The sequence below is a fragment of the Leptonychotes weddellii genome, chromosome 4 (assembly GCF_054177405.1).
Source record: "Leptonychotes weddellii isolate Sample4059 chromosome 4, ASM5417740v2, whole genome shotgun sequence".
NCBI classification, from domain to species: domain Eukaryota; kingdom Metazoa; phylum Chordata; class Mammalia; order Carnivora; family Phocidae; genus Leptonychotes; species Leptonychotes weddellii.
In genome coordinates, this window is record NC_138372.1 from 69,000,194 (window position 1) to 69,017,555 (window position 17,362).

The 17,362-nt window shown below is 41.3% G+C and overlaps 1 protein-coding gene across 3 annotated transcripts in view; it reads left to right on the top strand.

Annotated features, from left to right (window-relative positions):
- Positions 1-17,362, top strand: part of LRRC8C (leucine rich repeat containing 8 VRAC subunit C) — an 81,814-nt gene that overhangs the window by 43,268 nt on the left and 21,184 nt on the right. For all 3 annotated transcript variants that reach the window (XR_014144962.1, XR_014144963.1, XM_081818749.1), the window contains exon 2: positions 2,443-2,584. Coding sequence is in view for 1 of the 3 variants with exons in the window: in XM_081818749.1 (XP_081674875.1) it covers positions 2,447-2,584 (138 nt within the window). In the remaining 2 variants the exon portion in view is untranslated. The remainder of the gene's footprint in view (positions 1-2,442; positions 2,585-17,362) is intronic.

Sequence of the window (17,362 nt, forward strand, 5' to 3'; positions counted from 1 at the left end):
TAAACTTTCTTGGTTTCAATTACAGTGGCTGAAGTAAAGTATACTCGTGTGTTTTCTAATATGGTAAATATTGAGTGGTGCAATCCACATAAAAAAAAATGCTCCTTGAGGGGCGCCTGGGTGGCTCAGTTGGTTAAGCATCTGCCTTCGGCTCAGGTCATGATCCTCGAGTCCCAGGATCCAGTCCTGCATCAGGCTCCCTGCTCAGCGGGGAGTCTGCTTCTCCCTCTGCCTGCCACTCCCCCTGCTTGTACTCTCTCTCTCTCTGTCAAATAAATAAATAAAATCTTTTTTAAAAAGATGTGCCTTGAGGTCCTTCTTACAACTAGAGCATGAAGGGGTCCTGAGATCAAAAAACTTGAAAACCACTGCTCTACACGGGTGCATTTTATTCCTGAAATTGTTCCTCACTTTAAAGAACAAGCCCAGTTCCCCCCAAGGGGTACAGGAACTTACCGTGAGGGAAACAACCAAGAAATCCATCCAAGAACGTAGACCAGAGCACAGGGGCAGCCCTGGTTAACGCTGTCCGGGCAGCTGGTCGGGCTCACCCCCGATCTGACGCGGAGGAGCACCGCTCCGTGAATAAGCATCGGAATGCTCTCATTCACCTATTCAACAACAGTTGTTCAGGGTCTCCTCCGGTTTGCCGGGGACTGTGGTGAGTGATGGGAATGCAAAATAGAATAGGACAGTAGCTTCTGAAGCAGAATTTGGAGGTGAAGCGGACGAGAGCCTCTGTGACTGCCAGTGGAACCTTCGGGACTAGGAAACATTTGGGGCAGTGAGGTTGTAATGATTCACGGAGAAGCAAAGAGGTCATGAAGTGTCAGGACATCAAATTTTGAACTAGTCTGAAATGTCAAGGATGCTGGGAATTTGCCAAAGTTCTTTATTTAGGTTGTGTGGCTTGCTGGCAACCTATGTTTTGAGGACACATAGGCATAGCATATAGGTTCTTCCCTCAAGAAGCTTGCAGCCCAGCGGAAGTAACAGAATGGAGTTAGGAAAGTGGTGCTTTGATAAAATGAGAAAATGGTAAAAAAAAAAAAAAAAAGTCATCTCAAATGCTACACAGATGTCAAGTAGGTGGGTCATAGGTGATGGCAGCACCAGGCAGTTGAAATTTTCAACATCATGTTAAGGAACAAATCCAAAAAGAAGACAAATCACTGCTTAAGGAAGTCAGCTAAAACAACAAGACAGAATGGATAACATGCTAGTAGTTTCCAAAGATAAACCACCTGTGAACTCAAAGAAGATGCTTTGCTTTGCTTTGCTTTGCTTTGCTTTGCTTTGCTTTGCTTTGCTTTGCTTTGGGCTGTTTATCGTACAGCCCTTAATTCAGTATTCAGGAAGGAAAGATCCATAACACAAACAAGGCTTGGGAGAATAAGCAGCCAATGTCGCGTTGCCCTTGCTCTTTCATTAGGACGGAGTAACAAGGGTGGATGCAGAGAGCTAGATTATTGGATCCAAAGGTGGCAAAAGGGAGAGAAATGTTCTTTTTGTCTCACATTGGCTACCCTTATTCGTTGCCATGAGATAAGGAAAGAACATTCCTTCTCACAGTAGCGGGATGATGAACTTCAAGTCCCGGATCACAGTAAAGGCAGTGGGACTGAGCCGTGAGAAAGTACAATGCAGACTAGAAGAGGATGTGTCCTCTTTCCCCTTCCCCCCAGAGTCTCAGGTGCATCCTCTTCATTTATCTTCTGTTATTTCGATAGAGATAGACATTTCCAGGGACAACTGATTTCTCAGAGGAGAAAATCAGGATGAATTTGAGGTCCACAGTGAAATATGAGGAATACAGAAAATAGAGAAAAGAAATCAAGTCAAAAGCACAGGGACAAAAAAATGGGAGGCAAGAAAAAATGAAGTCCTTTCCAGAGCATCCCCTCCCCCTATGGTAACCACCACTGATGAGATCTTCCCTCTTATAAGACAAGGACCATGTGGCAAAGTCGTCTGCCTTCCCAGGTAGCAAGCACTATTATTTTACAAAGAGAGATCAGTAAATAACACAAACCAATGCTGAGATTACATTTAAAAGAGTTTAAAGCAGCCACGCAGGGTGGTAAGGTAAATAGTAGAAACATTTCAAAGGTTGGGCTCTGTTCTCTCTGGCACCTTCGTGTTTTGTTTAGGGGAAGGAAGAGTCCAGGAAATAATGCTCTGCCCTGACCATGGTCTCTCTGGTCCACATGGAGCCAAAGGGAACCCACTTATGGGATAATAGTCAGTAAAGGACTTGTGTTTTCCATGCAGAAACCACTCTACTGGTGGTTTTATTCATTGGCTTCATAAGAAACTCAGGTGCCATGACAACTCCTGGACTGATCCAGACTGTTTCTCACGGGTTGGAGCAGCATTTCGAATACTGTTAATGCGGTGTGTTGTGCATGAAGATAAATTAACTCACAGCCTTTCCTTTCTCAGCAACATGATTCCGGTGACAGAATTCCGGCAGTTCTCTGAGCAGCAGCCTGCCTTCCGTGTGCTGAAACCGTGGTGGGATGTGTTTACCGACTACCTTTCGGTGGCTATGCTGATGATCGGTGTGTTCGGGTGTACTCTCCAGGTAGGTGCCTAGACTCAGGTCAGAACGGAAGCCAGAACAAGACATTAAGCTATCGAGACCTTTAAAAAGAGCTGGCAGTGTGATTTTTAACTACGTAAGTACTAGTTGCCCTTCTCTACCTGTGTGTGGTGTTTGTAGTCGTGGCAGGGAGCCCAAAACACATATTTACTGAACTTTCCTAATAAGGTAAATATGGTACTTGTAAGACTTCACTGAGCCCAAACAGCAGTTGCCTATGGTCAAGTAATACTTGATGCCACTAACATCAAGTTATCTTGTGTTTTGTTTAGGGGAAGGAAGAGTCCAGGAAATAACTGATTACACCTTATCTTTCAAAGTTGGGTTTATAGTAAAATATAGTAAAATATAGCATGTACAGCCACAGCGTCATTTATGTGGCCAAAGTAGAACCTTTTTCTTTTCTTTACCTCTTATACTAACCCCTCATAGGATTTTCTGAAAGAACCAACATTTTGAGGTGACAACATTATTTTACCCCATTTTTTAAAAGATTTTTATTTATTTATTTATTTTAGAGAGAATGTGCGCACGCATGAGTGTGTGAGTGGGGGTAGGGGCAAAGGGAGAGAGAACCTTAAGCAGACTCCGCGCTGTGCGCACAGCCCAACAGAGGGCTCGATCTCATGACCCTGAGATCATGACCTGAGCCAAAATCAAGCCAGCTGCTTAATTGACTGAGCTATCCAGGCGCCCCTCCCCAAGTTTATTTCTGAATTAAAATGTAACCCAATCAAAATTTATTCTATGTAGATGCTATATATTCACATATTGAATCCAGATACTTTTTGCATACCTGTTATGTGCCAGGCACTGTAGTTTGAAGATACATATATATATAAAAGCAGTTCATTTCTCGGGGAAAACTAAATAAACCAGCAATAAGTGTTATACTATGATAGAGGCATCCATAAAGCACTAAGGGAGTACAGAGGAGGGTCACTGGGCTTGGGGAAGAGAGAAAAGGGGATGGCTGTATTAAAACTTGGAGAACCGGGGAGCTTTGGTGGCTCAGTTGGTTAAGCATCTGCCTTTAGCTCAGGTCATGATCCCAGAGTCCTGGGATTGAGCCCCGCATGGGGCTCCCTGCTCGGTGGGGAATCTGCTTCTCCTTTTCTCTCTGTGCTCTCTCTCACTCTTGCCCTCTCTCAAGTAAATGAATAAAATCTTAAAAAAAAAAAAAAAAAAACTTGGAGGGGCACCTGGGTGGCTCAGTTGGTTAAGCATCTGCTTTCGGCTCAGGTCATGATCCCAGGGTCCTGGGATGGAGCCCCGTATCGGGTTCCCTGCCCAGCTGGGAGCCTGCTTCTCACTCTGCTCCTGTCCCCTGCTCATGTTCTCTCTCTCTCTCAAATAAATAAATAAAATCTTTTAAAAAATAAAAATAAAGAACTTCCTGGTCTAGGTGGTAAAATGATGAGCAATTATGCTGTATTTCCTTAGGTGCTGTGATAGGGGGCAAACCAGGGTTTGAACTGTTCCAGTTCTTTTTTTTTTTTTAAGATTTTTATTCATTTACTTGAGAGAGTCATGATCTCAGGGTCATGAGATAGAGCCCTGCATAGGGCTCTGTGCTGGGCGTAGAGCCTGCTTAGGATTCTCTCTCTCCCTCTGCCCCTCCCCACCAACCCTCTCTCTCCCTCCCTTAAAAAAAAAAAAGTTGATTTCAGTAATAGTTAACACATAGTGCTTCCTAAGTGTCAGGTACTCTTCTGAATACTTCACACATATTTTAACTCATTTCATCCTCATGGCAACCATAAGATGTAGGTACTATTATTATCCCCATTTCCAGTGAGATAACAAAGGCTCAAAGAGCTTAGGGAAACCTCCAAGGTGAGGTTGCTTGCTGAGACCCAGGCAGTTTGACCCCAAATTCTCTCCTCTTAATCTCTAACCCCACGCTGCTTTTTATTTATAGCCTGAAAACGTTTTGCCCTTCCTCTACCCCTCAAAAAGGATGCCAGTGAAAAACTAGAGCTTGAAAGAGAGAAAGGACATACGTTCATTAGTAAATAAAACAAATGGTTGTTGAAGAACCTACGGTGTCCCAGGTACTGTCCTAGGTGCTAAGAATTATCGATGCAGGAGGAAAAAGTAAAAGGCAAATATCACCGCCTTATGGAGTTTAAATTCTGTGGGAAAGCCAAATAAGAAAAAAACCAGTTAGTGAATTCTATATATTAGAAGGTAATAAGGACAATGGAAAAGAACGGAGAGCATACGGGGATGGTCTCAGCAGGTGATGTTAGGAGTTGCAATTCTCCAACGGGAAGCCTTCATTGGGAAGGTGACTTCTGATGAAGGCACTGAAGGAAGTGCAGGAGCAGGCCAGGCAGATGTCCAGGGAGGAGCCTCCCTGGCAGAGAAGAGCAAAAGCAAGAGACACATGGACAAAGTGTTCACAGATCCCTTCCCCTTCTCCAGGAGAATTTGACATTTGACTTTCTCAACTTTCTAGCTCTGTTTCCCGGGAGACCTGATAAAAGTAGAATGTTAGCTGTGTTACTAGGCAACATTGCTGATGGTAGAAATGACTGCTGTTTGGTCAACTGCATCTGCACTGGAGGAATGACAGATGCCTGGGAGGAAGCCACACCACGGGACTTCTGTGATTGTGGGGACACCTCTAACTGGGCATGTCCCTTGACGCACAGAAAGGATATCTATTGAGTTACAACTGATATCAGTCCCTTTGGAGCATAAGGATTTTAAGCCAGGGTAAAGGCAGACCCCACCTCCAGTGGATTTCTTTTCCTTGTGCCTGAGATGATCTGGGGAGGAGGGGCTCGCGGAGCGACGAGGTCCTGGGCAGGGTGTGGACCATACAGTTATGAAGGTTCCTCCAAAGGTAGAAATCTTGATGCTGCTTTGCTGGCAAGCTGTGACTTTAATCCTGGATCTTTCTAAGTGATTTCGGGGTCAGATGAGTGTTAGGATAATCATAGAGTCTGAATGTTGAGATGAACCTAGAAAGACCCCTGGTGATGTTCCAGGCCTGAAGCAGAGGTGTTCATGGCATGCTGGAGGAAGAGCCTCAAGGCCAGGGGGGCTGAAGCAGAGTGAGGGAGGGGCAGGTAGAAGAATAAGGCCTGAGAGGCCACAGTGGTGGATCACGTAGGACCTTGTTGGCCCCTGTAAAGGTTTGGGCCTTGCTCTGAGCAAAATGGGACATGTTTGGAGGTTCAAGCAGAAGGTTGTCAGTATCAGATTTGTGTTTCAACAGGACCACTCTAGTTGTTAAGAATACAGTGTAAGAGGCAAGGGTAGAAGCAGGGGGGTTATTTAGAAGGCCAGTGCCATAATCCAGGCAAGACATGAATCAGATGGCTTGCACCAGGATTGAAGCTGTGGTTCTGGATATATTTCGAAGGATAAGCACTAAGATTGGTGAAAGATGGAATGTGATATATGAAGAAAAAGAAAGAAATCATGACTGTAAGGTTTTTAGGCCTGAGCATCTGGGAAAAGTTTGTTTTTGAGCATAACTAGATATCCAAGTAGACCTGTTAAGTCAGCAGTTGCCTATAAGACCGAGGAGTTCAGGCTAGGTGAAGAAGGATGGTCATCTTCACAAAGAAGGAGGTGATGGATTCAGGATCCAGGTGGCAGGATAACCCTTGATTTGGGGGGGAAGCGGCATCTTCCACCAGATCAGGAATGATGGCTATAGATGCATTTTGTCGGGGGTGGGGGGGAAGGCACAGAAAGATGAGAGTTAATGCCTTATGGCTTCTGTGAGGTAGAAAGCAACACATCTGTGGGGAGCTGGTGAGGGTCAGGGAGGTGGCAGGATGTGGCAACAAGGAAGGCATGGAGTAAGGCCCTCAAGGAGAAGGGAAATATTTAGAATGGCCGGTTTGGGAACTAGAGAGGGAGGTGACATGGACAGGAGGACTCCTTCTGTTTTACTTTATTACCATGTCATGGCACCCGGCCCTGCCACAGGACCTGCTTACAGAGTGTGGGAATCATTTCCCTCATTCGTGTATCCCATGGCAGGATGAAACGCAGAAAAGAGAAACCGCACAGAGTGTCTTATAAGAACTAGTAGTTTGGGACGCCTGGGTGGTTCGGTTGGTTAAGCATCTGCCTTCAGCTCAGGTCATGATCTCAAGGTCCTGGAATCGAGCCCCGAGTTAGGCTCCCTGCTCAGCGGGGAGTCTGCTTCTCCCTCTGCCCCTCCCCCTGCTCGTACTCTCTTGTGCTCTCTCTCAAATAAATAAATAAAATCTTAAAAGAACTAGTAGTTCACTTGGAACAAAATGAAAACGAGAGCATGAACCTATGAAAATGTCTGTAATGAACATTTAAGAAGTGTGCCCACAGTGAGCTCAGAAGGGACAAGTGAATGAGCTCAAGTCAGTTCAAGCATGACTTGATCATCTCTTCCTGTGCCATGGGCAGAGTCATCCTCCTGGAGCATAGCCCTGTCACATCTCTCTGCTGTGCAGTGGCCCTTGGTGCTCCCCACGTAGCAGCCCGCCCAGCGCCACCGGGGCTCGTCAGAGAGTGACCTACCCTGGGCCTTTCACACAGGTTTCATCCTTACAGCCTTTAAAAGAAAACAGACCTCGGTTAACTAGATCCATGGACTGTAGTCTGAGATGTCAAGGCTCTAAACAGTGTGAAATGCCTCAAAGGAAGATTGCATCAGAGTGTGAAGGCTTCCAGGCTCAGAATTCATAGGGAGTAGACCATTTGATTCAACAAACATCCCTCAGTACCCACAATATGTCAGGCATTGTGTGGGGTGCTAGACGCTGAAAGAGAAATACAGCACAGCCCAGCCTTCAGATCGCTAATAGTCTAAAGATCATAGAAATCCCTAAGTGGTGCCATTCAGTGCCCCTCAATGGCAGTAGAGTTCAAGAGCATTAAATATGATGTCATTTCAGCTGCTGGAAGTTAGGGACTTGAGATGTAAATTGAGCTAAGTCTCAATGCATGATTTTATATATATATATGATTTATATATATATGTGTGTGTGATATATATATGATTTAGTATATATATATATATATATGGTTTAGTATATTTGTATATTTTGTATATATATATTAAAGGAATGGAAGGAAAATACGCACAAACAGAAGACAGGATCATTTTACAAAGCCCTCATTGATAGGTACTAATGGCCTTTTAGGGGGCATCTTGCAGTGTGGTGGAACATTCCCACACAGCAGAAGAATTGTCTTATCCAGAATGCTGATAGCATTTCCATTGAGTAACCCTGATAAGGGAACCTGTCCTAGAATCTCTGTGTACTTTAGCTCTTTAGAAGAAAACTGTAGAGGTAGATTAGTCCCGTTTTTTCAGATGAGAATTTTCATCTGAAAGGTTAGGTAATTTGTCCCAAAGCCAAAAGGGATGCAAAATATGTTCAGATCTGCTGTTGATTCTCCAGCCTGTACCTTTCATCCCTGTGCACACTGCTGTGGAATAATATGGAATCATTACAGTTGCACAGATCATAGGGCCAAATATTGGCTTGTGAAACAGAATCGTAAGTATAAAAACAAGTGCAAAATGACTAAAAGGGAAAATAGAAAGAGAAAGAATGAATATCCTGAATTACATCTTAGATTTTCTAAAAGATTATTCACTATACACCTGCCATAAAAGAGAGTAACTTTCAACCTATAGTAAACATTAAAGAAACAAAAAATAAAATATGGTATAAATTACTTAAGAAAGTAAAAACATCCTATATGTCTGTATTACAAATGAAAGTAATGTTCCTTAGGGGAAGAATTTGAGCTCTTATTTTAGTTCTCATATAATCCTCTGAAATTGGCTTAATGACTGATAATATCATAAACAAAAGGTTCTCTGTGAAACTGAAATTCCTTTCCCAATTCCAAGGCAATAGTTTAAATACTTAAATAATCATTAAAATCGTATCATAAAATAGGTTTTTATGCCTTGGGTTTCCCTTTGTAAAATGGAAGTGTGATCATTCTTTCTGATCTTATTTACAAAACAAGTTATTCCTATGGTTCAAACACATGACAAAGCAAAATCTAAGGTAGGGTTTCAAGAGCACTCAGTGGTGATAAAACAGTAGTCTGATAGCTTTTCAACTCTTTTCGAAATGGCTTCTTCCAATGGCAAGTAAAAGTTGATTGTTTATTCCTAAAATATTGTGTTCTGCGGCGCCTGGGTGGCTCAGTCGGTTGAGCGTCCGGCTCTTGGTTTTAGCTCAGATCTTTTTTTTTTTTTTTTAAGATTTTATTTATTTATTTGACAGAGACAAAACGAGAGAGGGAACACAAGCATGGGGAGTGAGAGAGGGAGAAGCAGGCTTCCCGCCAAGCAGGGAGCCCGATGCAGAACTTGATCCCAGGACCCTGGGATCCTGACCTGAGCCGAAGGCAGACGCTTAACGACTGAGCCACCCAGGCGCCCCTAGCTCAGATCTTGATCTCAGTTTTGGTCATGAGATCGAGCCCCACTCAGCTCTGAGCTCAGCACGGAACTGCTTGGGTTTCTCTTTCTTCCTTTCCCTCCCCGCCTCTCCCCTGTGCACGAATGCTCATGTGCTTTCTCTCTCTTCAAAATAAATAAATAAATAAAATCTTTTAAAAATATCTTGTGTTCATAGAGGTTTGACACTATGCATTTTGAAAATGCTGGAGAAAGGAGGAAGTTGTTACCTATGAATCCATTGTTATCCGTGCCCATTCTTTTTTGCCCTGATGTAAAAGGCTTACAGTCAACACTCGGGTCTTACTCTTCGGACAAATATTTGTCCATTTCCAAGCAAGTAGCTATTTTTGAGACTGCCATGCAATAAGAGCATGTATAAAAAGCATTCCTTAGATGATATCAGTGCACATTAGAAGCAAATGTGAACTCATTGTAAACTAGGAGACTGTACATATCCCATTCCTGTACAGTCATACACCCTTCAGGACCAATCGTGTAAACACCCAACTTTGTGCCATAAACAACACTATTTAAAACTCAACACACTCAATAAAAGGGAACAAATCCCGAAAGGTCAACACATTGCTTCCTGGAAAAATAAGATTGCTTTAGATCTCTGCTCCGTGCCTCCAGGTTATTTTATTATGACCAAATCCAAAACAGCCCACAGGCAGGCAGTTACCAAATATAGAGTTAGTAGTTAGAAACCAGAAACAGGAACTGGAAGAAACAAGACCCCTGGAAGTCCAAGGGGACTGCTTTGTGACTGTTACACAAGAAGACATTTCCTGCTTTCTGAATTAGGAAAGCAAAGAAAGCCAAGAGAATGATTTCAATGACTTGAAAGCACCTACCAAAAAATCCTTGGGGACTTAACCCAATCCCCAGGTGCAGTCTGGCCAGCAGGGTCACCCTGGAGAGGAGTTTGGGACACCTGAGCTTGTTGGTCAGAGTCAACCCCCACCTTGATTTTGGTGCACACTAAGGTAAATTCTGCTTCTCTGAGTTAGAGCCCTCAGTGTCAACTCCACAGCAAAGGGCCTGCAGGTGAAAAGACTCACAGGTGGTTCACTGGAAGGTAGAGGTGATAAAAATGATGGACTCCAGAACGATTCCAGACGAGTTCATTTTGATAACGTGCCCTGAATTCCGGCTTCTGTCTCCTTCCCCCACCCTCAGTCCCATCCTATCTGGATTTCTAGATCTTTGTCTTTTGTCAAATTTGAATTTAGAGATGGAGACTCAGAAATTCTTACTTAGATTAGCCTATTGTTTTAGGTGAAACTCAGAATTCTGATGAAAGAGCAGATGGCCCTAATGGGTAGACTGAAAATGAAGCCCTCATCTAAGATCTGTTTTATAAAGTTTCTGTGTACCTCATGTCACCATTCTACTTTGGGTCTTTGAGGAATGTAAAACAAATCATTTGATGGCGAAAATAATTTTGAAGAGCAACCTTTCCCATCTCTGTAGGATGGTGGTGGATGCTGTAAGGGAAACACTATTTCAAAGTCCCTGTTGCATCTAAGTAACTAAAATATGCCTTAGTTAGGACTTCCTTGTTATGGTGGTTTATTCAAACTGATACTTTTGATCTTCCCTAGAACTTTACTCTTGTCATCTATCACCTTGACAATTTAATGTGCAGTGAATTCCTGGCCACGAATATAATATATGAGTGCCTTTCACCTCATTTTCTTGGGTTTAACCTGGGCATAAATCTAAATGCTTTTCTTAGATCATCTAGTGCCATCCAATGCCAGTTAGTGAATGAGGAACATTTCTTTTTATCTCACTATTATGGATTGTTATGATCATGTTACCTATTGATTGTTTAATAATGCATCTTTTCCCTCAAATAACACAGCACTGATAGACTTTAGGGGTGTGTGTATGTGTGTGTGCGTGTGTGTGTGTTTTCCTATAAGAAGCAAATGAGATTTACCATATATTTAGTCTCTGTTGTTGATCCTGGGTTATAAGTCACCAAGACCTGTGTTTAAAGGTCTCTGTGAGTAGGTTTGCTCTGATATAGAGGGCATAATCTTGTGCTTCTTATCAGGGCCCTGCACTTGGAGACCCTCTCCAGTCCTCTAATCCTATCAGCCGAACAGACTCACTAGTCCTCCTCTGCTCACTTGCTTCCTCTTGAAATCCCCTCCTTCCCATTTCACTGAGGATACTGACAACATATGGGTCCTCTCATCCACACAGGAGCCCTGAGATAAAGATTCGGCTAATACTGGGACTACATTTTAATTGTAAGGCTAGTAAGTTTCTAGGTTATATCTGTAGTCTTCTGTTTAATATAAAGAGTGCTGTTCTTTCTTCCTCTACAGTTCTGTTTTCCTTTATAAACTCCTACATTTTTGTTATGTTTATTTTATAATTTCTATTGTTTTGGAATCTAGCCTTTGTATAGTTAAAAAAATTAACCCAGTAGTGTTTTGTGCTCACTTTTTAAAATAGGTAATAAAACATTCCCAACTAGAAGATACATACCAACTAGAAGATTTCACAAAAAAATAAGATACCATTCAAAATAACAACTATCATATATATAGGAATTAAGCTAACCAAGAATACACGGGAACTTCACAGAAAGCTTTAAAATGTCTAGTAAATGACATATAAGACAATTTGAAATAATGGAGAGATATTATATGTCCTTAGATAGCACAGAATTGATACTGCAAAGAGATCCAGTCCCCACAAATTATTTTATGAATTAAAAGCAATATTAATAAAATTCCAATTTGATTTTTTTAGAAACTTGATAAACTTATACCAAAATTTATATGACAAGTGTTCACTTATGGCAGTGATGGGGGATAGAATGGCATAAAGGAATAAAAGGAAAGAAAGAAAGAGAGAGAGGGAGGGAGGAAGGAAGAGGCATGGCAGGAATGATAATTACTATGCACTGAGGAATATGGATAATTCAACCCTCTGCCCTTGAGGTTCCCCTCTTCCTAACACACACACACACACACACACACACACACACACACATACACACCACCCCAACTATATGAACTAATTTATTTAAATATTCTTTGTAGAATATGAGTCAGGTGCTCCATTTAAATCTCATCCTTTTTTTCAGTTGTAAACTTCTAAGTTTCTGTGCAAATATTTCTATTGTATTTCACAAGCTGGAAATGTCTGCTTTTTTTTTTTTTTTCCAAGCTGGGAATTTCTTAACTCCAAATTCCACAAGTAGAAGAATCATTAGCTGTAAGATTCATCATCCTTTTGTTTCAAAAGCAAAAATCTAGCTGGAAGAATTACCTCTAAGTGATATAAACTCCATAAGGCCATGCCTCATGTCAGGTTTATCCTCTATCCCCAGGACAAAGAATAGTAGCAGGCTGGTGTAAGCACTCACTGGAATTCGTTCTATGGAATGAAGGGGTGAGTGAGCAAGGAAGAGTAGATGAGACAGTTTTTGCCAAGTGCTAAGGTACAGTGAGCATCTAACAGCTGTGGAAAGGGGCTGAGACCTTTAAATCACAGAGATAGTATATCCATTTGTGGGTATCTCACACTATAACTTAAGAGACTGTGACCAGTACAAGAGAGAAACCCACACCCCCTGTCTGAGGCCTGGTAGAAGGTATGCTTAGCCTAAAGTTGAGAAGATTGATGGAACATGAGAATAGACAGCAGATACTTGAAGAGGTGCCATGTGGAAAATTGAAATGGCTTAAAATTATTCCATGTGTCCTAGAACAGCAAATAGAACCAATAACAGAAGTTTTTAGGAGGGAAGATTTTGGCTCAGTACAAACCCAGACCTTCAAAAAGTCAAGAACTTTCTGAAAATGTCATGTGAAGTAGTGAGTTTTCTCTTCTTGGAGATGCCCTTCCAAAAAGTGAATGGCCCAAGAATCCATGTGTCATGCAAACAGTGTTCCTTTGTTCTCTATATATAATAAATAGTGCTAAGCAGTGAGGTTAGGCAGTGATAAAAATGACAAGTCCCTGGTAAAAAAAAAAATAAACAATTTAAAATACACCAGATATAAGTGCATTGTGAAAAGTAAAGCCATATAAGGAGAGAGAGTGACAAGTATCCTACTCTAAATAGAGTGATCAAGGAAGTCCTCTCTGACAAGGTGACATCTGAGCAGAATTAAAGGAACTGAGAGAGGAGGGATGTGGGTATCTAGAGGAAGAGAATGCCAGCAAAGGAAACAGAAGAGGCCAGTGTACCAGGTCCAGAGGGAGCACAGGGAGGGTGGCCCCTTGAAATTTTTCTTGTTTGCATCCTCTTCATCAGGTTTGACATCAGTATTAACTTAAACTGACCTAAACTTACTAGTGCCTTAGAGTACTGTGCTCCAACAAATATCAGAGGTCTTAGATACAAGCTTTCAGATTTAAGTCTGACCCGTGAGATTTAGGACAAAGAATTTAATCCTACAGCGTTTGGGACCTAGGACCTTATGAACTGCTAAAGCAATTAGCATGACCCTTCGTTGACACTTTAGCCAGAGTGTATGGTGGAAAATGTCAAGAGCATATCTCATTGTCCCTACAAGACTTGAAGTTACTAAAAGGCAGGATGCATGTCTGATTCATCTTTGTGCTCACCTGCATGTCTTAGACTTGACACACACTCAAGAAATGTGTTGAGTGGATGCATTAATATGCTTCAGCAGCTCTAAGAATTCAGTGACTGTCTTAATAAAAACAATTATATGAACATGCTGCTTAAAACTGAATCATAAACTGCCAGAGAAAAGCTTTGTGTGGGGTAATTAATGAAGAGGTAATAAAAATCAGATCTTCCCCCAAAAGTAGAAAAAGCAGCCAGTAACAAGTAATCTTCCTTTAGTATATCAGAGATTAAACGCAGCCTTCTAGAACTGGGTAAACCAAGGGGGGGGGGGGCATCATTCTTAGAATAATTGAATAATTAGCATAAGCCCAGTGACGAAGAAGTGAGATAGGCCCTATGTTTGAGCAACAGATTTGGGGGAAAAAAGCCCTTTGAGGCTGTATTGCAATAATGTGCTAGAGAGAGATCAACTCATCCTGACTTGTATATGGTTATATGCCCTCATGTGCTAGAAAACTACAGGCAAAATTTGTGTAGAAAAAAATATCATGCTCTTATAGCAAAGAAACTTCCAGATATTGAGGTACCTCAGCAGAACAAGTTATAGAGTCAGTTCGGTGAGACCCGTGAAATATATTTTACAGAACTGAGAATTTGTTATGTTTTGACCATATATGGTTGTTTTACAATAAAATTGTAGTTGACTGCCGTGGTGAAAACCAGTTTTTTCTTATCCAGACAGTTGCCCATTTATTCAGATGATGTGCAGAGAAGTATACTGCCGGCCTCCCAAAGTAAACTACATTATGGGCAGTGATTAAGTTCTATAACAGTATTAATACTTGACCTTGTACCCAGGGATGGGATTTTATGAGCTTCTCTAAGAGTCTAAAAACCTCCATGTTGTTTTGTGGGAAAATGGTTCCTTCATTCTAAACAACCAGTTTTCAAATGGACTTTTGAGGGCTTTTTTAATGTTCATTGACTCTTCAGTATACTTTAGGCTTTCGAGGATTCTTAAAAATTAGCTTAAAATTTAGGGGTTCTTGAGTAATGGTGATAATTTCATGATACTGGTTTATTCTATTCTCTGAAGTTTGTAGTCCTGTACTAATTAAATTTCTTTTAAAAATAAAAATTGCAGAATTTCAGAATTGCCAGAGAATTTAGAGGTGATTTACTATAGGTTCCCATCCAATATAGAAATCTCTTCTATAACATCCTTAACAGATTAATATCTAGTTTTTATTTAAGTATATGTGGTGATCGGGAGAAGTATTCTGTTCAACGAAATTTTTGCCAGGAAACTACAAATATATCAGTATGTATTTATTGGATGGTGACTAGGTGCCCAGGACTGTGTTCAGTATTATGGGGAAAACAAAATAATTAAGGCTCCATCTCTGCCCCAAAGGAGCTTAAGGAATAGTTGGAGAGGCAAAATAACATATTCATTCATTCATTATACCATTTTATTTTATATGCTATGTGACATGCTAAGTTCTGACAACACAAAACTTGGTCTTGGCTCTGAAGACGTTTATACTGTTGCAAAGATAAACATTCATATACATCCATCTAAAATGCAAGATAATTGTTGCAGTGTGTGTGCGCACATGCACATTCATGGTCATAGTTCAATGACCATTGTTTGCAATGACTACAAAGGAGGAAGAACAGTTTTAAGTCCACCTGGGGAAATCAAGTTTGTCAGTATTCTATATAGGATGATTTAAATTATATTCCTGGGAGAAGAAAGTGTTATGGTGTGTTACAAAGAATAAGATTTGTGAGACAAAGTAAAAGTTAATATATGTTCACTTGGAAGATTCTAGCAAATGAGGACTCAGGTTTTTTTGATGTAACAGCATTTCTTCTTCCTAAAGAATAGAGGAATAAAGTCTTTTAAATATGCATAGTGACTTTTCATCATATAATAGCAAGTTCTAAACATTAGCTTTCCCAAGAAGTAAACTATGCTAACTGGCAATATTAGGGTCAGCTATTTTAAAATTGAGCTGATGTCTCAAAGCATATTAGTCCTTAAGAGCTGGTGAGATTCTTTGCACTAATACCTAAAGCTAAGGCTCTGTAGCTTTAAGTTCAAATATGTTAGCTTATGTTTTGGGATGCTGATGTTAACTTTTAAAATGTAGGTGCTATGGTGATATATGGAATTGTTGAATCACTATAGTGTACACCTGAAATTAATACAACACTGTATGCTAACTGGAATTAAAATAAAAACTTAATTTAAGGGGCACCTGGGTGTCTAGTTGGGTGAGCAATGGCTCTTGGTTTCAGCTCAGGTCATGATCTCAGGGTCATGGGATCAAGCCCTGCATTGGCCTCCACGCTGAGCGTGGAGTCGGCTCGGGATTCTTTCTCTCCCTTGGCATGTGTTCTCTCAAATAAATAAGTCTTCAAAAAATAAAATAAAATAAAAACTTAATTTAAAAAAAGAAGAAGAAAATAAAATGTAGGTGCTAGATATTGGACTCAGAAATACTTAATGCATAATGAGAAAATGTAGAGATATCTCCTTCTGGATCACTTTTGTGTATGACTGTATTGGTTAGTAACTTGATTTTATATTTTTAGAAATTCCACACCATCAACCACAAGTCTTTTGTCTAATAAACAGGCCATCAATTACATCATCATTTTACCTTGTAAGAAACCTCATGTGCTCACTGGAAATGCAAAACCTGGGTTGATTTTTATAATTTCAGCTACATCAAGTAAGTGTAAAGAGAAAAGTTAAGTCTTTCCCCCAGAATGCAAACAGAAAACATGAACTCCCCCATAGACAGGTTTTTAGGTAAAACACATGGCTTTTCTGAGCCTCAGTTTTATTAAATGAGCAGGATAGGCATCATTTCCATTTCACAATTTATTGTGAAAAATTGGTGGTAAAATAGAAATGTATTATTTTTAGTCTCTTTTACTATAGACTTCAAATGCCTACATCTGGTGCATTTCCTTATAGCCTAAGTGTGATTAGTTGGGTTCTCTGGTAAACAGATTGAGAAAGGTCTAAGATAAAGGGCCAAATGCTCAATTCTTCCCTCTCCCAGAGGACTGTACAGGAGCTTAGTAGACAGGGGACAAGACCAGTCAAAAGAACATTTGATGAAAGTTCAACTCTGGCCCCAAAGTCACTATATCCATCTCCTGGTGAGCTAAGCCAGACCTCAGATAAGTCACAAGGCCTTCCTTTCCCTAAGCACCGAAAGCTATGTGATCTGGATGAAGAGGGGCTGGGAGGCAGCTCAAGAAGCTTCCTTATCCTCTTTCCCTGCACTTTAAGCTCTGCCTGCCCAGAGGGAGAAAGGGGACACTAGGGCAAGGAAGAGACGGAGGGGGAAGGGGGAGTTGGGAGAGGGGAAGCGGGGAGAAGGAGATTGCTGATTCACCCTAAAGCCAAGGGGAGAGCTTGTCTGAGCTATCCTCCCCAGGCCTTCCTCAGGTATAGCCCACTTCCAAGAGAGAGGCAGCTCCAGACCTATCATATCTCACCAGCTTCAAGGAAGAAGAGAGAGACTCAAAGTGGTGACTCCCAAGGGAAGCTCTAAAGAGAGAGTCCAGACGAATGGAACTTGAGAGCTCCCGCCACTTGAACTCTTTTGAGCACCAAGGTTCACTACTTTTCCTTTAATGCTACTATCTCTACTAGCCCCATTTCTCCTAGAAAGAAGGAAGGAGGAACAAAGAAGAGTCTTGCATTCTGCCCGGAGGTCAACCATCTAGATAAGTCAGAAAAAGA